At 39.1% G+C, this 24,423-nt stretch overlaps 1 protein-coding gene across 1 annotated transcript in view; it reads left to right on the forward strand.

Moving 5' to 3' along the window:
* The window catches only part of CORIN (corin, serine peptidase), a 342,333-nt gene that overhangs the window by 180,478 nt on the left and 137,432 nt on the right, over positions 1–24,423 (forward strand). The window contains exon 4 of the mRNA XM_006872676.1: positions 13,015–13,131. Within this exon, the coding sequence (XP_006872738.1) occupies positions 13,015–13,131 (117 nt within the window). The remainder of the gene's footprint in view (positions 1–13,014; positions 13,132–24,423) is intronic.

The raw sequence follows: 24,423 nt of genomic DNA on the forward strand, positions 1-24,423 counted from the left end.
TGTATGATGTTCTTGATGTCGTCCCAGAACTCTTCTGGTCTTTGGTCATTAGTGTTTAATGTATCACATCTGATGATCTCTAAATTCAGGTGGGATACATTCAAGGTCATATTTTGGCTCTCATGGACTTGTTTTCATTTTCTTCATCTTCAGTTTGAATTTGCATAGGAGCAGTTGATGGTGTGCTCCACAATCTGCCTCTGGCCTTGTTTTGACTGATGATGTGGAGCTTTTCCATCATCTCTTTCCACAGATGCAGTCAACTTGATTTCTATGTATTCCATATAGCGAGGTCCATGTGTACAGTCATCTGTTATGCTGTCTAAAGAAGGTAATTGAAATAAATAAATCATTGATTTTGCAGAATTCTATCATGCGTTCTCCAGCATCATTGCTATCACCAAGGACACATTTTCCAACTACTGATCCTTTCTCTTTGCTTCCAACCTTTGCATTCCAATCACCACGTTAGCATGTTTGATCGATTTCAGATTGAAGAAGTTGGTAGAATTCTTCTATTTCATCCTAACTGGTTTTAGTGGTTTGTGCGCAAATTTGAATAATAGTAGTATTAACTGGGCTTCCCTGTAGGCACATGACTATTATCCTATCACAGACAGCATTGTACCTCATGACTGATATTGGTATGTTCCTTTTGACAATGAATGCAACACCATTCCTATTCAATTTGTCATTCCTGGCATAGTAAACCATGTGGTTGTCAGATTCAAAATGGCCAATACCAATCCAGTTCAGCTCACTAATGCCTAAGATATCGATGTTTATGTGTTGCATTTTACTTTGTCTTTGTGGTACATTAATTGAATGCATCATGGGCTTCCAGAAGAATAAACAAATTTGTTTTAGAAGAAATATGAATGGATTGCTCTTTGGAAATGATAACGACAAGACCTCATCTCACGTACTTTGGACATATTATCAGGAGGGACCAGTCCTTGGAAAAGGACAAGATGCTTGTTATAGTAGAAAGTCAGAATAACAAGAAAGATCCTCAGTGAGATGGACTGACATATACACTACAACAATGGCCTCAAATTTACGTCTATTGTGATTATGGCACAGGACCAAATGATATTTCTCTGTGTTCATATGATTACTATAAATTGGACCCAACTTGATGGCATTTAGCAACAACAGCGAAAGTGCCACATATGATACAAGGGGAATTCACTGTAGGCTCCTATTTTTAGGTTATCTAAGTTAAGAACTCTTTAAGTACATTTTTAAAATAGGCATTTATCATATTCTATTTTGTCACAAAGATGTGCACAATAAAAAATGCATATTGAGATATCTTCCACCAATAACGTGTTAAAAATCAGTGCAATAGTGTGCTATATGAAAGAAACAAGTAAGTAGTGTTTTCATGTTTGCATTTCCAGAAGAGGGAGACCAGCAGCAAGAGGAAAATGATTGAGTAGAGATTATGTTCTATCACTTGGGTGGTCAAGGGGATTGTCATGAAAGAAGTACTTGAAAGGGAAGCAGAGCAACATAGATGGATGCTCTAAGACTAACATAAAAATAAATCTTTGTAGATGATAATTCTAAAATGGTTTCAGCAATACACAGTCAGGGAGCTATCAGAAATTCAAGCTGGATTGAGAAGAGGACATGGAATGAGGAATCTTGCACACATTACATGGATCTTGACTGAAAGTAGAGAGTACCAGAAAGATGTTTACTTGTGTTTTATCAGATACACAAAGGCATTTGATGTGGATAATAACAAATTATGAATGATTGAGAAGAATGGAAATTCCAGGACATATAACTGTGCTCGTGAAGAATCTGTTCATAGGCCAAGAAGCAGCCATTCAAACAGAACAAGGGGATACTGAATAGTTAAAATCAGGGAAGGTGTTTGCCAGGCTTGTATCTTTTTACCAATCTGTATGCTGAGCAATTTATCCAATAATCTGAGAAACTGGATGATACAAAGGAGAAAGTGGCATCATGATTGGAGGAACACTCATCAGCAACCTGCAATATGCAGATGATATAATCTTGCCAGAAGCAAAAAAAAAAAAAAAAATTTGAAGTACATACTGATAAAGACCACCACTTGTCTGTCAGTTTGTCATACTGTGATAGCTTGTGAATTGTTGTGATTCTGGAAGCTATGTCACCGGTATTTTAAATACCAGCAATGTCACCCATGGTAGACAGGTTTCAGATGAGCTCCAGACAAAGACAGACTAGGAAAAAGGAAAGACAAACTACTTCCAAATATTTAGTCACTGAAAACTTTATGAATAGCAGAGAAACACTGTCAGTTATAGTGCTGGAAAATGAGCCACTCAAAATGCAGAGAAACACCTGTACACATCAATTAATAATTGGAACAGGGAATGTACAAAGTATGAATCTAGGAAAATTAGAAATTGTCAAAAATGAAATGAAATGTATAAACATCGATATCTTAGGCATTAGTGAGCTGAAAAGGACTGCTACTGGCCATTTTGAATCTGAAAACCAAATGATTTACTACGCTGGGAATGACAAATTGAAGAGGAATGGTGTTGCATTCATTGACAAAAAGAACATATCCAGATCAGTCATGAAGTACAACACTGTCTATGATAGGATACTATTCATATGCCTACAGGGAAGTCCAGTTAATACCACTATTATTCAAATTATGCACCAACCACTAAAGCCAGTGAGGGTGAAGTAGAATTCTACCAACTTCTTCAATCTGAAATCGATCAAGCATGCAATCAAAATGTATTGATCATTACTGGTGATTGGAATGCAAAGGTTGGGAGCAAAGAGAAAGGATCAGTAGTTGGAAAATGCGTCTCTGGTGATAGTAATGATGCTGGAGAACACATGATAGAATTCTGCAAAATCAAGGATTTATTCATTTCAAATACCTTCTTTACACAGCATAAAAGACGATTATACACATGGACCTCACCAGATGGAATACACAGAAATCAAATTGACTACATATGTGGAAAGAAATGATGGAAAAGCTCTATATCATCAGTCAAAACAAGTCCAGGGGTAGATTGTGGAACATGCCATCAATTGCTCATATGCAAATTCAAACTGAAGCTGAAAAAATGAAAACAAGTCCATGAGAGCCAAAATATGATCTTGGATATATCCCACCTGAATTTAGAGATCATCAGAAGAACAGAATTGATACATTAAACACTAACGACCGAAGACCAGAAGAGTCATGGGATGCTGAAACAAATGCACGAAATGAAGAGGTACAAGAGCTGAACAGGAAATTTCAAAGATCACCTCGAGAAGACAAAGTCAAACATTACAATAAAATATGCAAGTATCTGGAGTCAGAAAACTAAAAAGTAAGAACACTCTCAGGATTTCTCATACTGAGAGAACTGAAGAAAAAATTCAATCCTCAACTTTTGTTATTAAAGGATTCTCTGGGTACATTACTGAATGATGCAGAAAGCAACAAAAGAAGATGGAAAGAATATACATAGTCACTGTGCCCAAAAAAATGGTTGATGTTCAACCATTTCCAGAGCCAAATGATACTGAATAAGCAAGGCCAAGGTACACTGAAGGAATTGGCAAAGCACAAGACTCCAGGAATTGATGGAATAAAATTTGAAATCTTTCAAGAAAGTGAGGTGGACTGGAGGCACTCATTCATCTATACCAAGAAATTTGGAAGACAACTGTCTGGCCAGCTGATTGGAAGAGATCCATATATGTTCCCATTCCAAAGAGAGGTGACCCAATGGAATGCAGAAGTCATTAGACAATATATATGATATTCCATGCAAGTAAAGTTTTAATAATGGTGATACAGAAACAGTTGCAAGTGTATATTGACAGAGAACTTCCAGAGGTTCAAGCTGGATTCAGAAGAGGACGTGGAACAAGGGAGATCATTTCTGATGTCCGATGGATCTTGACTGAAAGCAGAGAGGACTAGAAAGGTGTTTACCTTTGCTTTATTGACTATACAAAGGCTTTCAATTGTGTGGATCATGACAAGCTGTGGACAACATTGCGAAGTATGAGTATTCCTGAACACTTAATTGTGCTCATGAGGATCCTGTACATGGACCAAGAGGTAGTTGTTCAAACAGAAGACAGGAATACTGAATGGTTTAAATTTAAAAAGGTGTGAGACAGGGTTGTATTCTTTTACCATACTGATTCAATGTATATACTGAGCAAATAATCTAAGAAACTGGATTCTATGAAGAAAAATGTGGCATCAGATTAATAGCCTGTAATATGCAGATGATACCACCTTGCTTGCTGAAAGTGAAGAGGACTTGAAATATTTACTGATGAAGATCAGAGACCACAGCCTTCAGTATGGAATTCATCTCAATGTAAAGAAAACAAAAATCCTCACCACTGGACCAATAAGCAACATTCTTATCAATTGAGAAAAGATTGATTGTCAAGGACTTCATTCTTCTTGGATCAACTATCAACATTCATGGAAGCAGCAGTCAAGAGATCAAATGACACATTGCATTAGGCAAATCTGTTGCACAAGTGTTGAAGTGTAGCAGAGCAAAGCTGTCAGTTTGAAGACTAAGGTGCGCCTGACCCAAGCCGTGGTATTTTCAATAACCTCATATGCATGGGAAATCTGGAAAGTAAATAAGGTAAACCATAGAAGAACTGATACTTCTAAATTGTGGTATTGGAGCAGAATGTTGAAAGTGCCATGGGCTCTCAAAAGAGCAAATAGATCTGTGCTAGAAGAAGTGCAGCCAGAGTGCTCTTTGGAAGCTATGATGGCCAATCTTTCTCTCTCATACTTTGGAAATATTGTCAGGAGGGACCAGTCTCGGGAGAATGATATCATGTTTGGTAAAGTGGAGGGTCAGAGAAAAAGAGGAAAACCCCCAGAGAGATGGATTGGCAAAGTAGCAGAATCACTGGGCTCAAATGTGGCAACAATTGTGAGGTTGGCCCAAGACCAGGCAGTGGTTCGTTCTGTTATACATAGGGTCACTATGAGTCACTACCAACTTGATGGTACCTAACAACAACAACAATGTCCTCAAGGTTCAGCTATATTATGCATTAGCTTGCAGCTTCCTAGTTAGTCTTCAAGGGAGCATGATATTCCATTGTGTGTATGTACCAAAGTTTGTTTATCCATTATTCTATTTATGGGTGCTTAGGCTGTCTCCAACTTTTTTGCTATTATAAATGGTGCTGCTATAAACATGGTGTGCATGTTATCTACTCACGTTATGACTTGTATTTTTTGTGGATAATTACCAAGTAGAGTAATTGCTGGATCATAAGGTATTTCTATTTCCAACTTTCTGAGGAAGTGCATACAGTTTTCCATAGTGTTTGGGCAATTTTGCAATCCCAATAGTAATGTAAGAGGGTCCCAGTCTTTCTGCATCCTCACCAGCATTTATTGTCCTCTATTTTTTTAAATTTTTATCTTTGCTGTTATTGCTGGTGTGAAATGTTATCTCATTGTTGTTTTGATTTGCATCTCTTTAATGAGAGTCCTGGTGTGGTTCTGTGGGCTAATGAGTCAGACTTCAAAGGTTGTTGGTTCAAGCTCACCAGCCGCTCCTTGGGAAATCCTATACAGGGTCGCTATGGGTTGGAAAAGACTCAATGCACTTAAAAACAACATCAGTGGGAGCCATGAAGTCCTGGTGTGACGCTGTGGGTTAATGTGCCAGACTGCAAAGCCATTTGAACTGCAAGGTCGGTAGGTCAAACTCACCAGCTTTGCCTCAGAAATCCTGTACAGGATTGCTCTGGGTTGGTATTGATTTGATGGCACTTCACAACAACAACAATGGGAGTCCTGGTGTGGCACTGTGGGCTTATGTATCACACTACAAAGTAGTGTGAACTGCAAGGTCAGTGGTTCAAGTTTACCAGTCGCTCCTTGGAAACCCTAAACCGGGTCACTATGGGTCGACATCAGCTTGACAGCACTTATCAACATCAGCAACAATGGCTAGTAGATAGAAATCTCCGAAAATTGGAAATGGTCAAAAATGAAATGGAGTGCATAAACATCAATATCTTAGGCATTAGTGAGCTGAAATGGACTGATATTGGCCATTTTGAATCTGACAACCACATGGTTTACTATGCCAGGAATGACAAATTGAAGAGAAATGGTGTTGCATTCATTGTCAAGAAGAACATATTCAGATCAGTCATGAGGTACAATGCTATAAGGAGGTATCCATGCATCTACAGGGAAGATGCGTAGTGGTTACGAATCGGCCTGCGAATCTCAGGGTCAGCAGTTCAAAACTACCAGCTGTTCTGTGGGAGAAAGATGAGGCATTCTGCTCCCGTAAAGATTTACAGCCTCAGAAACCCTGTATAGGGTCGCTATGAGTCAGATTCAACTCCACCATGGCACATAACAACAACACAGGGAAGACCAGTTAATACCACTATTATTCAAACGAACACACCAACTACTAAAGCCAGTGAGGATGAAATAGAAGAATTCTACTAAATTTTTCAATCTTACATTGATCAAACATGCAATCAACATGTACTTACCATAATTGGTGATAGGAACGCAATGGTTAGGAACAAGGAAGAAGGATCAGCAGTTGAAAAATACGGACTTACTGAAAGAAATGATGCTGGAGATTGCATGATAGAATTCAGTAAAATCAATGATTTGTTTATTTCAAATACCTTCTTTAGACAGCATAATAGATGATTTTAGTCATTAACCTCACTAGATGGAACACAGAAATCAAATTGACTACATCTGTGGAAAGAAACAATGGAAAAATCTCATATCATCAGCCAAAACAAAGCCAGGGGCAGATTGTGGAACAGATCATCAATTGCTCATATGCAAATTCAAACTGAAGCTTAAGAAAATGAAAACAAATCTTAGAGAGCCAAAATAATGACCTCTTGAATATATCCCACTTGAATTTAGAGATCATCTGAAAATCAGATTAGATACATTAAACACTGAAGACCGAAGACCAGAGAGTTGTGGAATGACATCAAGAACATCATACATGAAGAAAGCAAAAAGTCATTAAGAAGAAAAAGATAAAAATGGATGTCAGAAGAGACACTGAAACTTGCTCTCCAGTGTAGAGATGCTAAACAAATGGAAGAAATGAGGAAGTACAAGAGCTGAACAGAAAAGTTCAAAGGGCAGCTCAAGAAGACAAAGATATTACAATGAACTGTGCAGAGATCTGGAGTCAGAAAACCAATAGGGAAGAACACACTCAGTATTTCTCAAGCTAGGGGAACTGAAGAAAAAAGTCAAGCCACAACTTTCATTATTGAAGGATTCTCTGGAAAAATTATTGAATGATGCACAAAGCATCAAAAGAAGATGGAAGACATGCACAGTCACTGTACCAAAAGGAAATGGTTGATGTTCAACCATTTCAAGAGGTAGTATATGATCAAGAGCCAATGATCTTGAGGGAAGATGTCTAAGTTGCGTTAAAGGAATTTGGAAAGAACAAAGCACTAGGGATTGATGGACTACAAATTGAAATCTTTCAACAGAGTGAGGCAGCACTCATGTATGTCAGGAAATTTGGAAGACAACTCATCTATGTCAATAAATTTGGAAGACAATTATCTGGTCAGCTGATTGGAAGAGATCCATATTTGCACACATTCCTAAGAGAGGTGATCCAATGGAATGAAGAAATCTTTGGACGATATCTTTGATATCCCAAACGAGTAAAATTTTACTAAATGTAATACAGAAATGGCTGCAATCATACATAGCCAAAGAACTGCGGGAGTCCAGCTCTCGCAGGGTCAGGAGACTCCGAGAGGAGACGCGGAATCGGCGAAAGTGAAAGTAATCGAGGAGTCTCAGTTTAGTTGGCTGATGGAGCTCACTGCCCCGGATTAGCTTAGCAACAGTCTTTATTTATACTTAAAGTTACACAATGCATAATGATCTGATTCTTTGAGATATTTTTCCTTGAAGTACTACACATTTTTGATTATACCATTCTTTTACCTTGTGATTACAAAATCTTAATAAAAGTATTTCTATTATGTCCTTCTTGACCTTTCCACGTCCTGTTCATTTTCTGACCATTAGGTACTTTTCTTCTGATATCATCTCCTCTTCTTCTATGTAAGTGATAGACTGTCTTTTCTTATTCCTACCAAAAGGTCAAGTTGAACTTTACACAGATCATTTCCACCTCCCAAACCCCTAACTATATTGTCTTTCTACTATAGGTTTCTATTGACTCAATCATCTTTACCTACGTTGTCTTATTGTTTCTTCTAGCTAATCATTAATTATCTACCCTACATAAGGTACTACTATTGTCTATAGCAACAGCATTGCCAACATCTATTCAATTGTTTTGTTTTTCTAAAGTATTCATTAAATTGCTTAGTAACAGTATTTCTACGATTCTTTCTTTCTTTTGGGGTCATGAGGCATGCTAAAGGGCCCAACCTGGCTAATTGCTGCAGAAAAGGTAGACTACTAAATTTGGTCCACTTTCCATTTATGTTACCATTCTCTGCCCATTTTTGTAGGCTCCTGTATATGGTAGTGGAGGGTTTGTGAGTTCTGGCCAGTAATAGGCAGCCCATTTCCCTTGAGGGGGCCACCATAATTCGCCACCTATCTTAACTGGGACCCATGGGGGTCGGTCAGCTTCACTTTGGTTTTTATCTGCTTCTGTGATCACATCAATGCAGCTGCTTTGTATTTGGGTTTTTCTCTGGGAGGGAATAGGTCATGCTGCCTTAATTTATTTACAATTCCATTTGAATCAAATCCAGTGAAGTTGAGACAATTGTTGCAAGACTGGTTTTTCCTAAGTTTTGCAGAACTCACAGTGGGAGCTGTGAATGTGACAGTACAATATATCCCCACAAGTGGAACCAGAACCATCCCAAAGAAGGAGATAAAGGGTACTTTCCCAAAAAATATCCGCCATGCTGATACTTCTCCTTTGTCGGGACTTTGTCAAATGGGAATAGGGGGCTGGCTCCCAGCAAAGAACTTCTACAAGTTCAAGCCGGATTCAGAAGACAATGTGGAATGAGTGATATCATTGCTGATGTCTGATGATTCTTGGCTGAAAGCAGAGAATACCAGAGAGATATTTACCTATGCTTTATTGACTACACTAAGGCATTCGATTACATGGCTCCTGATAAGCTATGGACAACATTGCAAAGTATGAGTATTCTGGAACACTTAATTGTGCTCATGAGGAATCTGTACATGGACCAAGAGGCAGTTGTTCAAACAGAACATGGGAACACTGAAAGGTTTAAAATTAAGAAAAGTATATGACAGGGGTGTATTCTTTCACTATACTTATTCAACCTGTATGCTGAGCAAACAACCTGAGAAGCTGAGTTATATGAAGAAAAACGTGGCGTCAAGATTGGAGGAAGAATCATTAACGACCTGCAATATGCAGATGATACAACCTTGCTTGCTGAAAGTGAAGAGAACTTAAAACATTTACTGATGGAGATAAAAGAGCACAGTCTTCGGTATGGATTACATCTCAATGTAAAGAAAACAAAAATCCTCACCACTGGACCAATCCACAACATTCTTATCAACAGAGAAAAGATTGAAGTTGTCAAGGACTTCATTCTTCTTGGATCAACTATCAACACTCAAAGAAGCAGCAGTCAAGAAATCAAACAACTTATTGCATTAGGCAAATCTGCTGCACGAGCCCTTTTTAAAGTGTTTAAGAGCAAAGATATCAGCTTGAGGACTAAGGTGCGCCTGACCCAAGCCATGGTATTTTCAGTAATCTCATATGCATGCAAAAGCTGGACAGTGAATAAGAAAGACCATAGTAGAATTTATACTTTTGAGTTATGGTGTTGGAAGAGAATATTGAAAGTGCCACGGGCTGCCGAAAGAACCAATAGATCTGTTTTGGAAGAAGTGCAGCTAGACTGCTCCTTAGAAGCCAATATGTCCAAACTTTGTCTCTCATACTTTGGACATATTGTCAGGAAGGACCAGTCGCTGGAGAAGGACATCATGTTTGGTAAGGTGGAGGGTCAGAGAAAAAGAGTAAGACCTCATGAGCACAACCAAGTGTTCAGGAATACTCATACTTCACAATGTTGTCCATAGCTTGTCATAACTTTCTGAGTGTGAACCATTTAGTATCCCCTTGCAATGTTTGAACAACTGCCTTTTAGTCTATGCAGAGGTCCTCATAAGCACAATTCAGTGTTCTAGAATACCCATTCTTCCAAATAGCATATTTGGATCAACAGATGAATGTTTTTGCATAGTCAATAAAGCACAAGTAAACATTGGTTATGGCATTGTCTGCTTTCAGCCAAGATCCACCTGACGTCAGCAATGATATTCCAAGTTCCATATCCTCTTCTGAATCTAGTTTGAATTTCTGCAGCTTCCTGTAGTTGTACTGCTGCACACATTTTTTGAATTATCTTCAGCAAAATTTTACTGGCATGTGATATTGATGATATTGTCCAATGATTTCCACATTCCTCTGGGTCACCTTTTTTTGGAATGGGCACAAATATGAATCTCTCCCATTCCATTCTCCAGGTTCGTTGTTGTTGTTGTTGTTAAGTGCCGTCAAGTTGATTACAACTCATAGAAACCCTGTATAGGTTTTCCAAAAAGCTATTGGTGAGTTTGAACTGCCTACCTTGTGATTCGTAGTCCAGTTCTTGTTCTACAACACCACAAACTTCTTAACATAGATAAGTGAGCACTTCCAGTGCTGCATCCATTTATTGAAACATTTCAATTTTATTCCATCGTTTCCTGGAGCCTTGTTTTTTGCCATTGTCTTCAGTGTGGTTTGCACTTCTTTTTTCAGTACTATTGGTTCTTCCTCATAAACTTCCTCCTTAAATGGTCGAATGTCCACCAATTCTTTTCCATCTTCTGATGCTTCCTGCATTGTTCAATATTTTGCATATTTGTTGTTGTTATTGGGTTAGCTCCAACTCACAGGGACCCTGTATAGGATTTCCAGAGTGGCTGGTGAACGTGAACCACCAACCTTGTAGTACAAACTGACCTTGCAGTCCGGTGCCTTATCCTACAGCGCCACACCAGAGCCTATAGGAACCTTCATTATTGGACCTCAAAGCTTGAATTTTTTTCTTCAGTTCTTTTAGTTTGAGAAATGCTGAGATCTGTATCTTCCCTTTTGGTTTTCTAACTCCAGGTCTTTGTATATTTTATTATAATGCTTTGTTTCTTAAGAGGCCCTTTGAAATTTTCTGCTAGCTCCTTAATTCACCGTGTCTTGCAGTCAATTTAGCCTCACTAAATTAAAAAAAAACAGGTTTCAGACTCTCTTGTGACAGTCATTTGGTCTTTCATTTCTTTTCTATCTTTATTTGACAGTGAATGTGAATCCTGGCATAGTTAACCATATGATTGTCTGATTACAAATGGCTAATGTCAGTCCATTTCAGCTTACTAATGCCTAGGAAATTGATCATATGCATTCCATTTCACTTTTGATGTCTTTCAATTTTTCTAGATTCATACTTTGTGCATTCAACATTTCAATAATTAATGGATACTTTCGATTGTTTCTTCAACAATTATGAATTGAGCCCATCAGCAAATGTAGGTCCCTAAAGCTCTCTTCCATCTAAGTCATTAAAGTTGAATCTACTTTGAGGAAGCAGATCGTTCCCAGTCATATTTTGAGTCACTTCCGACCTCAGGGGCTCATCTTTCAGCACTATATCTGACACGATTCCGCTGTTATTCAGAAGGTTTTCAGTGGCTAGCCATTCAGAAGTAGTTTGCCTCTCCTTCTTCCTAGTCCATCTTCGTCTGAGGCAGATTTGGGGAGAGGGTGGCATTTTTCTTCTGGTGTAAAAGATTAATGTGCTCAGACACTAACTAAAAGTTTGGCGATTTGAATCTACCTCAAAATTAAACAGTGCCTCAGAGAAAAGACTTAGTGATCTATTTCCAAAAAATCAGCCCCTGAAAACCCTATGGACCACAATTCTACTCTGAACACATATGAGGTTGCCATGAGTCCAAAAGGATTAGATGATAACTGGTTTGGTTTATTTATCTTCTGTTATTCTGTGAGCTAGTGCGCAGGACTGCAAGGTTGGTTTGAACTGCAAGCTCAGTGGTTCTAGCTCACCAGCTGCTCCTCAGAAACCCTATACAGGGTCTCTATGGGTGGGAACCATCTTGATGGCACTTAACAACAACACTCTGAAAAGGGAATCAAAGACTCATAAAAAGTTCTGTTTTTACTTTTGTCTTTTTCTATTTCTGCCTAGAAAAGTGAGCCTTGATAATTGTATGAATAGTTTGTTAAAGACTAAGTAAAGAATAATGAAGAAAATAATTACCTTTAATCCTAGTACAAAGGAGCTCTGGTAGCATAGTGGTTACGAATTGGGCTGCGAACCTTAAGGTCAGCGGTTCGAAACTACCAGCCGCTCCGCGGGAGAAAGATGAGGCTTTCTACTCCCGTAAAGATTTACACCCTCGGAAACCCTGTACAGGGTCGCTATGGGTCGGAACCGACTCGACGGCACTTAACAACAACAACAACAACAATCCTAGTACAAGAGACAATCACAAATAACCTGATATATTTATTTCTGGTTAAAATGGTATCATACTTTGTAAGAAACTGTTGGCATTCTCCCACTTATATTATCTTGAACTTTGTCCCACAGTATTACATATTTTCTCTAAAATAATTTCCAAACCAATTCAAACCCATTCCTGATCACATAAATTGTGCAGTTTCTGTGACCATTCTCCTGTACTCTGAACAGTTGTTGACTTCCTCAGCAAGCATGCTGGTGAATTTTCTCCTGCTTTCCTCGGGCAGGTGCTCTGTATGAAATCTACGTAATTTCATGATGAATGTTCAAGGCTCCAGGGAGAATGAGTGATGATGAAAATGACTGAGGTAGTTTAGCAAGGGAAGCTTTTCTTTATGCTGTTGATTTTTTCTTCTAATCTGAAAATAAAAATCACAAGTGTGTTCTGATGTTTTCTGTCTTTCCTTGTAGTGCCCTGTGAAGGAGACAGTGAAAGCTTTCTGTGTACCAGTGGTCTCTGTATTCCTAAGAAGCTTCAGTGCAATGGTTACAATGACTGTGATGACTGGAGCGATGAGGCTTACTGCAGTAAGTGACAACACCTCGGGGTTTGTCTGCGTGGACAGTGATCTCCCCAGGGGCCTGGACACCAAAGTCATTCCGTTCCTTGTAAAAGCATGTCAACAGTCTCACATTTACACAGTCTTTTTTTTTTTGCTTTGCCTTTCTAAAGGAAACAAATTGGTTTATCTTGTTTGCTTCCGCTAAACCTGTTGTTGTTAAGTGTCGTGGTGGAGTTGGTTCTGACTCGTAGGTTTTCCAAGGAGCAACTCTATAAGGAGCAGTTGGTGAGCTTGAACTGCCAACCTTGTATTCATACTGACCTTGCAGCCCAACGTATTAACCCAAGTGCCACACCAGGATTCCTTGTGTAAACCTGGTGATAGTCAATGGCAGGGACTGTGTTAAATCTCCCCATTGGTAGATTCCACCTTAAATAACCTCACATTGCTTCTTGTTTTATTTGATTCGTTGTTTTGACTGAATTAGCCGGTGGTTTGTTTTATTTATCTTCTATTATTCTGAGAGGACTCCTGGCATGGTGTTGTGGGCTAATGCGCAGCCCAATTAGAGACTCTGATTCCAAGTTATTTCACATGATGCCCCAAATTAAAGGGAAAAATTGGCCTCTGGAAGACATTGAATGATATGTAATTATGTTCTCATTGCTTTTTAATGATTATATAATAGCAACTGTGGGGGAAGAGGTGTTTTACTCCCAGCAGGAGTTGCCAGAGCTTAAGAACTCACAGTTGCTGACCTCAACTGAGACATTTCTTCTATTCTGTTTGATAGGTGAACCAAGTCTTCATCCATCTTAAGACTTACGGTGCTTATTCGTTGTAACTTTTGAAAGGTGGTACATTGTGCTAACATTTGTTGTTGTTAAGTGCCGTGGAGTCGGTTCCGACTCATAGCGACCCTGCACAGGGTTTCCGAGGCTGTAAATCTTTATGGGAGCAGAACGTCTCATCTTTCTCCCGCGGAACCGCTGGTAGTTTCGAACTGCTGACCTTGCGGTTCACAGCCCGATTCGTAACCACTACACTACCAGAGCTCTCTTTGGAGGTCAGCATTTTCCAAACTGGTGATCTATCATACCTACCTGTGTCTTAAAAATACTTGAGAAAAACGTAAGATTGGGAAATGCTCTCAAACCAGATCTTTTTCTTAGAGAGTTACCATGCATAAGTATTTATTAAAGTTTCAAAACAAAACAAAACAAAAAACCCTGCAATTAAAAAAATATATATCCTTATGAATTTTGCTTAATTTGGTATGTCTCCAAATTATTTGCTCACAGAACCCTCACCCCATCTATCTACAATTCTCTTTTTCTGTCTCTGCCTCCCCTTCTCCCCTCCCTCCTTCCCATCTTTTCTGCCTTCTGTCCTCCACATCTTCATTCCTGCCTTCCTTTCTTTAGCTTAATTCCTTTTGTCCTAGTTTCCATAACTTTAGTTATGCAAACCATAGTTTAGGATATGTTTATTTTCAGTAAATCATTTGTTTTTGTAACTTGGAATTCTCTCTTGAAAGAAACCTATGACATACCATTCTATATAAGTTGTTCTTAAGTACCATTGAGTCCAACTTAAGGGAATCTATAAATGGTCTCTGAGGAGTGGCTTATGGGTTTGAACCATTAACCTTCTGGTTTTCAGTCCAGTGCTTATCCTACAGTGCCATACCAGGACTCATATGTATATTAACATTGGAGTGCAGTGTCTCAATGGGATAAACACTGGTCTGGGAACTATAAGATCAGTGGTTTGAGCCTGCCAGTTGTTCCATGGGAGAAAGATGAGACTTTCTGCTACTGCAAAGATATACAACCTCAAAACCCTATGAGTCAGGACCGACTCCATGGCACTTAACAATAACAACAATATAACATTTTAAAGGATGTCTATTTACATGTGACACTGTAGGATAAGCACTGGGCTGCATAGTCAGTTTGAACCATCAGGTCAGTGGTTCAAACCCACCAGCTGCTCCTTGGAAACCCTATACAGGGTTACTATGAGTTGGAGTGGACTTGATGGAACTTGACAACAATTTACATTCAGGAGTATTTCTGGGGACTTAGGAGCCCTGACGGTGCAGTGGTTGAAGTGTTTGTCTATTAAATGAAATGCTGGCGGGTGGAACCCACCGTCCACTCAGCAGGACAGAGATGTGGCAGTCTGAGTTTATAAAGAGTTCAGCAGGAGAAAATGAGGCTTTCTGCTCCCGTAAAGATTTACAGCCTTGGAAACCCTGTGCAGGGTCACTATGAGTCGGAACCGACTCCACGGTACTTAGCAACAACAACAACAGGGTTGATATATGGCAGTGAGCTACTGGGATTTTAACAATGTCTTCATGGTTGAAGACCTTATAAAGGAAGATACAGGTATTCCTTAGGAAATGGCCTCAAGTATGATCTGGTTTGGTCATTTGAGGAGTTACATCCCTTCAGAATACTTCTCTCAACAATTCTTGCAAACCTTGATGAGGTGCAATTATCTCCGACCTTACAAAGTCATCTGTTACTGAGCTCTAACATTCAGTGCTTGTGGCATTTCAGTGTGTTTGTTTACTACCGGTGCCAGGCCACCCTCCTGTTGTCACCTCCCTGCAGTGAAGGAATAGCATAAGTCTGAATTAAGTCTTGGATGGAAATCAGAGCATGAAAGGTGCCCTCTGGTACTTAAGAGGGGATAAGGAAACTTTGCTGTGTGTTCACAGTAAGGAGCAGAGAAAGGAAAAGCTCCTAAGGTTCTGGCAGGCAGGCAAGGAAGGTTGCAGGAGATTATTTGTCCATGACTTGGAAGCAAAGACAGTTTCTAGTGAAGCACAAAGCATGCTGTTTATGTTAAATGCCATCAAATCAGTTTTGACTCATAGCAACCCTGTAAAGGGTTTCCGAGTCTGTAAGTCTTTGCAGGAGCAGAAAGTCTCATCTTTCTCCTGCGGAGGACTTGAACCACCAACCTTGTGGTTAGCAAGCTGGTCCATTCACAGTTTCACAGTGCTCCATTCACAAAGCATGGGTCACATGAAATCTATTGTATGTCTTAAGCATTCTGTATATTTTCAGAGGGCAGGGGTGTTTCCGTGGTAAAATTCCCACTGTCCATGCAGGAGGCTGATGTGTGATTCCTGACCATTGTAGTCCATGCAAAGCCACCACTCGTGTGCCAGTGGAGGCTTGATTGTTTTCACAATGCTGATCAGGTTTCAGTGGAGCTTCCAAACTCAAATAGGTCTGCTGATCTGCTTCTGAAAAATTACCAATAAAAACACAATAGCTAGTCCAGGAGCAGAGGTCCCTGGGACCATCAAGGGAGAAGAGCAGAGTGCAGGACAGAGACAATGACGTGGAGAGATGGAGCAGCTTGGGATTCTAGACCCAGAGAGGGACAGGGGCTGTGTGCTGACGACCATGGGGCAGGTTTTTAGGGTGTACCGTTTGGTTGGCTGATGATGCATGGAGGGGATTGTAACCATGACAATGAAATGATACACAATAGGATGAATGTAAAACTAATGTTCTCCTGTGTAAACTATCACATAATTCATAATAAAACCAAACAAACCATAATACCTCACAATGATTCCTAGATCCTTTCTACTGTTCCCCACCTCTGTTACCTTCCTTGGGCATGTTACTCGACCACCTGTGCCTCGGTGTCCTCATTAGTAAATTAGAAACAATAATAGTAACTATCTTTAGAATTACTGCCCTTAGTAATGAATTGTTAACCACACACCAGTAGGATCCCATTGCTCTTGGGATTGTTATTGATTGGGGACTAACTCAATGACATCTAGGATCAGCAACAACACATTTTATGAAGTTGTTAATTAATTTCTCTTTTATAGCCATTTTCAAAGGAAGGAAGTAAACGGACTATATTTGTGAGTTACCTGGTGTGGTACTGTGGGTTAATGCACTAGACTGCAAAGCCATTTGAACGGAAAGGTTGGTGGTTCAAGCTCACCAGCTGCTCCTCAGAAACCCTATTCAGGGTCGCTATGGGTCGGAACTGAATCGATGGCACTTAACAACAACAATAACAACAAACTAGTCAGTTACACTACAAGCATTTACCTATGTGGTTTGACTTAATTATCAGAAACGGAGTTGTTATTCCTTTTGTCCAGATGGAGAGTTACAATTTAGGGTGATACAAGACTTTACCAGTGACTCAAAAGGCTATATTTGAACCCAGGTTTGAATGCTTCCAAATCTAATGATATAATTTTTATAATTTTTCTAGATTATGATGCCTTTTACTTTTTCATTAACACTCAAATTTGATCATTCATATATATTTAACATCTATTCATAAGGTTTTCAGTGACTAAATATTCGGAAGTAGTTCGTCTCTCCTTCTTCCTAGTCTATCTTCATCTGGAAGCTCATCTGAAACTTGTCCACCATGGGTGACCCTGCTGGTATTTAAAATACCCATCAGGCTTCCAGAATCACAGCAACACACAGGCCATCAGAGTACGACAAAACTGAGAGATGAGTGGTATTGACAATACTGGTGATTGGAATGCAAATGTTGGAAACAAAGAGGAAGGATTAGTAGTTGGAAAATACGGCCTTGCTGATAGAAATGATGCTGGACATCACATAATAGAATTCTGCAAGACTAATGATTTATTCATTTCAAACACTTTTTTTAATCAACGTAAAAGATGACTATCCACATGGACCTCACCATATGGAATACACAGAAATTAAAGTGACTATACCTGTGGAAAGAAATGGTGGAAGAGCTCCATATCATCAGTCAAAACAAGGCCAGGGGCAGATTGTGGAACAGACCATCAATTGCTCAGATGCAAATTCATCCTAAAGCTGAAGAAAATGAAAACAAGTCTACAAGAGCCAAAATATGACCTTGAATATGTCCCACCTGAATTTAGAGATCATCTGTAGAACAGATTTGATGCATTAAACATTAAAGACCAAAGACCACGAGAGTTGTGGGGTGACATCAAGAACACCAAACAGAATGAAAGCAAACGGTCATTAAGAAGGCAAGAAAGAAGAACAAGATCAAAATAGATTTCAGAAGAGATTCTGAAACTTGCTCTTCAGCGTAGAGATGCTAAATCATAATGGAAGAAATGATGAGGTACAAGAGCTGAACAGAACATTTCAAAGGTCAGCTCAAGAAGACAATGTCAAATATTATAGCGAAATGTGCAAAGACGTGGAATTAGAAAACCAAAAGGGAAGAACATGCTCATCATTTCTCAAGCTGAGGGAACTGAAGAAAATTTCAAGCCTCAACTTTTGTTATTGAAGGATTCTCTGGGAATATTACTGAATGATTCAGAAAACATCAAAAGAAGATGGAAGGTATACACCGAGTCACTGTATCAAAAGGAAATTGTCGATGTTCAACCATTTCAAGAGGTAGTATATGATCAAGAGCCAATGATACTGAAGGAGGAAGTCCAAGGTGCATTGAAGGAATTGGCAAACACCAAGGCACCAGGAATTGATGGAATACAAATTGAAATTTTTCAACAAAGTGAGGCAGCACTGGATGCTCTCTCTTATCTATGCCAGGAAATTTGGAAGACAACTATCTGGCCAACTAATTGGAAGATATCTATCTGTATTTGTGCCCATTCCAAAGAGAGGTGACTCAATGGAATGCAGAAATCATCAGACAATATCTTTGATATCCTATGTGAGTAAAGTTTTGCTAAAGGTAATACAGAAATGGTTGCCATCATACATTGACAGAGAACTTCCAGAGGTTCAAACCAGATTCAGAGGCGGCCATAGAATGAGGGATATCATTGCTGATGTTTGATGGATCTTGGCTGAAAGCAGAGAATACCAGAAAGATATTTACATATGTTTTACTGACTATGCAAAGGCTTTCGATTTTATAGATCATGACAAGTATGAGTATTCTGGAACACTTAATTGTGCTCACGAGGAAACTGTACGTAGAACAAGAGGAAGTTGTTCAAACAGAATAAGGGAACATTAAATGGTTTAAAATGAGGAAAGGTGTATGACAGGGTTTTATTCTTTCACCATACTTATTCAACCTGTATGCTGAGCAAATACTATGAGAAGCTGGGTTATATGAAGAAAAAGTGGCATCAGGATTGGAGGAAGACTCATTAACAACCTGCGATATGCAGATGATACAACCTTGACTGCTGAAAGTGGAGAGGACTTAAAACATTTACTGATGAAAATCAAAGAGCACAGCCTTTGGTATGGATTACATCTCAATGTCAAGAAAACAAAAATCCTCACCACTGGACCAATAAACAACATTCTTATCAATGGAAAAAAGATTCAAGTTGTCAAAGTCTTCACTTTTCTCCCATCAACTATCAATACTCATGGAAACAGCTGTCAAAAATATCAAACAACATATTATATTAGGTAAATGTGCTGCACAAGAACTTTTTTAAGTGTTGAAGAGCAAAAATGTCAGTTTGAGGACTGAAGTGCACCTGACTCAAGTCATGGCATTTTCAATAACCTCATATGCCTGCAGAAGTTGGACAGTGAATAAAGAAGACCGTAGAAGAATTGATGCATTTGAGTTATGGTGTTGGAGGAGAATACTGAAAGTGCCATGGACTGCCAACAGAACCAATAGATCTGTTTTGGAAGAAGTGCAGCCAGAGTGCTCCTTGGAGGCCAGTATGGCTAAGCTTCATCTCTCATACTTTGGACATATTGTCAGGAGGGACCAGTCACTGGAGAAGGATATCATGTTTAGTAAGGTAGAGGGTCATAGAAAAAGAGGCAAAGTGGCAGCATCAATGGGCTCAAGCGTGTCGATAATACTGAGGTTGGCCGAGGACCGGGCAGTGTTTTGTACTGTTATGCAGAGGGTCACTATGAGTCGGAACCAACTTGATGGCACCTAACAACAATAACAACACCACCACCACAACAACAATATATTTAACTATATTGGCTGCTCTATTTTGCATTTGGAGGTTATTGTTTATTTTAGCAGAACTGCAGATATCTGGTAGCTTTTTCACTTTCTCCCAAATTTTGTCTTATCAGTTTCTTCCTAAGTATTTGTTGGAGGAGCAGATTTCTAATCATGTGAAACAATTTTCTTGGTGTAGTGGAAATATTTTTGGAAATCAGAAAAACTTTACTTTTAACGTTTTCTTGCTCTGTGACTTTGGAGAGGCTACTTCTCTAACACCACTTTCCTTATCACTGAGACTGGTTGTGTATCAGAATCATCAAGCAGTACTACTGTGTATAGAGTCGCGACAGCCAAAGTCTTCAGATGAGTGACATAATGGCAGACTTGAAACCCCCGGACTAGAAGGCACCTAGTATTTCCTTTGTTGCTAGCATTCTGTAATCTTTTGATTCTATAACCACTTTCAAGATCAGTACCTGATACATAACAAGTGCTTATCAAACGAATATGTAAAGAAAACTTCAAGGAAAATAACTGCCACATAGTCCACACATACTACGTCACATAAGTTACCATCAAATCTTTTTTGAAATCAAATCCTTTTGAGAATCAGAAGTGGATTTCTTTATGAAGACTATGGTTATCAAATTTTACTGGTTGTCTTGGTGTGGTGCTGTGGAGTAAGCATTAGATGGTAACCACAAGATTGGTAGTACAATCCCACCAGTCACTCCTTGAAAACCCTATACAATATCGCTATGAGTCAGAACTGACTTGATGGCACTTAACAACAGCAATACAGTGTAGGGATTAATAATATAAATTATGCAGTCAGACTGTCCAGATTCCTCTCTCTTGTCTCCTACTTCCTGCCTCTGTCACCTTAGGCAGATTGCTTAGACTCTTGTCCCTAACTGTCCTCATAGAGAACATAAATCAATAATAGTAACAATCTCTAGAATTGTTGTACCTAATAATGAATTGTCGTTTACACACACACACTGTCTGGTATGAAATCGTTCTCAAAAAGTATTAGGTTTTTGGTTGTTGTTGTTGTTATCTTAGTCACTTCACGTCCAGCATCTCTCACTTCTAGGATGCAGAAGATGACCGTTGGAAGTTATGGGGACAGCCGGTAAAGGTCAGGTGATACCTTGCAAAGAAGACAGAAACACTGAAATATGCACAATATTATAAGTAGCACCACATGGAGCTGTTTTAGAACAGAAGCAACATAAAGAGTTCAAAACAAAAATTGATATTCTAAATGATGTTTCTGAGGCATTACAAATGACTGTATTTACTGTATTCTTTTACAAAGACAAAGATGCAAGTAAATACTAAAAAGATGGCCACAAAATGACAATATTTAGATTATCTCACTTTACAATGAAGAAAGGGACTTTCAATGTCTGGAAAATTAACTTTTGTGTGGCGACAATCTCATTATACTGAATCAAACTATGAATTGTTTTTGAATGCCTACTGTTTGTGAAGTGTGTTCTAAATACCTAGCAAATATAATGACTGATAAGACATGACCTCTTTCTTCCTGAAGCTTTTAGGCTAATAAGAGAACTAAGACATAAACATAGACCCCATCGCATACAGTATTTTAAAGCCATGTAACACAAAGGTTATCACAAAGAAACACAAGATTGGTGTTAAAAAAAAAAATAAATAAAGCGGTAAGTATGTGAGTAGAGGAGAGAGTGGGGGGCTCCTGCCCTGGAGCTGGATTGGTGTTTAGAGATCTTTTAGAAAAGATGGGATGAAAAAAATACCTCTTGGAGTGAGGCAATATTTGTATATTCTAGAATTGTGATTCTCAACTGGGGGTATTTTTGCCATTTTTCAATGTATGGCATCATGTTTGATTGTCACAACTTGTGGGGGATTGGAGGAGCTGATACCTAAAAGATAGAGGGCAGGATGCTGCTACACATCCTACACTGTATAGGACAGCCCCTCACAACAAAGAACTGTGTTGTTAAGTGCTCTCTAGGTGGTTCTGACTCACAACTACCCTGTATAGGGTTTCTGAGGTGCTGCTGGTGTGTTTGAACTGCCAACCTTATGGCTAGCAGTCCAGTGCCACACAAGGACCCCCAACAAAGAATTGTTGCTGTTGTTCAATGCTGTCAAGTCAGTTCCAACTCATAGCAGCCCTGTATAGGGTTTCCAAGGAGCGGCTGGTGAGTTTGAACCCCCAACTTCGTGGTCTAGTGCTTTATCTCACAGTGCCACACCCACAAATAATTATCCAGTCCTGGTGTGGAACTGTGGGTTAATGCGCTAGACTGCAAAGCCGTTTGAACTGCAAGGCTGACGGTTCAAGCTCACCAGCTGCTCCTTGGAAACCCTACACAGGGTCGCTATGGGTCGGAATCTACTCCACAGCACTTACCAACAAATGTCAATAGTGCTTCAGTTGATGAACACTGCTAGAGCTAGAAATCAGGAAAAAGGAACTTTGGGAGCTGAGAAACCAGATTTTTTTTTCTTGACTCTGCTTAGGAACAAGGTGGGATGTTCTGGAAAAGTCATTTAACTTCTCTGGTCACCTGTAAAGTGAAAGGGTTGAAACAAATGTTTTCATTAACATTCTGTGGGTGGAAGTTGAGTATGTATACTTGAATCATTAGTTCAGATTTATTTATGAATTTGTGTTCACTGATGAATTTGTGTTTTAAATTTTATGTTCATAGAGTCACTGAATTGAATGAAGCCCTTGATAAAAGGCTTGCTTTCCTTAGTTTCCTGCTTTGGGTGAATGATGATTTTGAGAGATCAAAGTTAGCAGTATATTTGAGATCTGAAACTGCTATTAACATGCAAGGACAGCAAAAGTAACCGTTTGTAGCAAGCACTCATTTAGGAAAAAGATTGGTATCTAGAAAAACATCTACCTTAGGTCTTGCAAAATTATGTTTGTACTGAGTAAGAAAATTACAGTAGGCAGCTTTTGAAATTCTTGATTTGTTGGCGCCGAATTGTGCTGACAACATTTCTTTTCAGTTCAAATAAACATTTATTCCAATAAAAGGAACTACTGTGATCTTTGCTATTTGCTAAATATTTCTGTCTGTGCTGTACCTCTGGTTAAGGTTTTGTGTATTTACTAATCATGTAGACCTTAGTAAGGTAACAAGTTGTTTTCCAAATGCAACTAACTTTGTATCTGACCTCTGAAAATGGCTTCTAACCAAGCAAGTCATAACAGTGGAAAGTTGAGTCTGAACTTGAAAAACTCAGGAATTTTTTCTAAATGCCTGAGTCATCCCACTTAAGAAATAATTTAATAAATAACAACATCAACTTGAAAAATATTTCCCAGCAAGATGTTTTAATAAGTTACCTGGAATCCCGGAATGAGTTTCACAAAGGTTATCCATGAATCTTTTGAAAATTTTGGTGTGTTCTTGGGTTAATCAGATTCTGAAAGGGCTATTTGATTCCCTAGCCCAGTGGTGGTTGTTGTTAGGGGCCATCAAGTCGATTCCGACTCATAGAAACCGTAAGCACAACAGAATAAAACACTGCCCAGTCCTGTGACTTCTGTACGTTCATTGGTTTGTTCGAGCCCATCGTTGTAGCCCCTCATCTCATTGAGGGTCTTCCTCTTTTTCACTGATTCTTTGTTTCACTAAGCATGATGCCAACGTTAATCAGATGCTGAAAGGTTTATTTGATTCCCCGGCCCTACCACCAAACAAAAACGAAGTGTGGAGATGATAAAGAGCCCTGCTAGCATAGTGGGTTATGTGTGGAACTGCTACCTGAAAGGTCAGTAGTTTGAATCAACCAGTGGCTCCTTAGGAGAAAATGAGGCTTTCCGCTGCCATAAAGATTTACAGTCTTGGAAACTCTATGTTGTTGTTGTTATTGTTAGGTGCCATCAACCTTATGCACAACAGAATGAAACACTGCCCAGTCCTACGCCAACCTCACAATTGTTGCTGCACATAAGCCCATTGCTGCTGTGCCAATCCATCTAATTGGAGACTTTCTCTTTTTTTCTGACCCTCCAGTTTACCAAGCATGATATCCTTCTTCAAGGACTGGTCTTTCCTAATAATATGTCCAAAGTATGAAAGATGAAGTCTGGATATCCTGGCTTCTAAGGAACAGTCTGGCTGTACTTCCTCCGATACAGATTTGCTTGTACTTTTGGTGGTTCATGGTACTTTTAATGTTCTCCCTCAACACCATAACTCAAATGCATCAATTCTTCTATGGTCTTCTTTATACATTGTCCAACTTTCATATGCATATGAGGTTATTGAAAATACCCTGGCTTGGGTCAGGCGCATCTTTAGTCCTCAGACTGATTTCTTTGCTCTTGAACACTTCAAAGAGTTCTTGTGCAGAAGATTTCCTTAATGCAATACAT

The sequence above is a fragment of the Chrysochloris asiatica genome, unplaced genomic scaffold, assembly GCF_000296735.1.
Source record: "Chrysochloris asiatica unplaced genomic scaffold, ChrAsi1.0 scaffold00209, whole genome shotgun sequence".
Taxonomy (NCBI): domain Eukaryota; kingdom Metazoa; phylum Chordata; class Mammalia; order Afrosoricida; family Chrysochloridae; genus Chrysochloris; species Chrysochloris asiatica.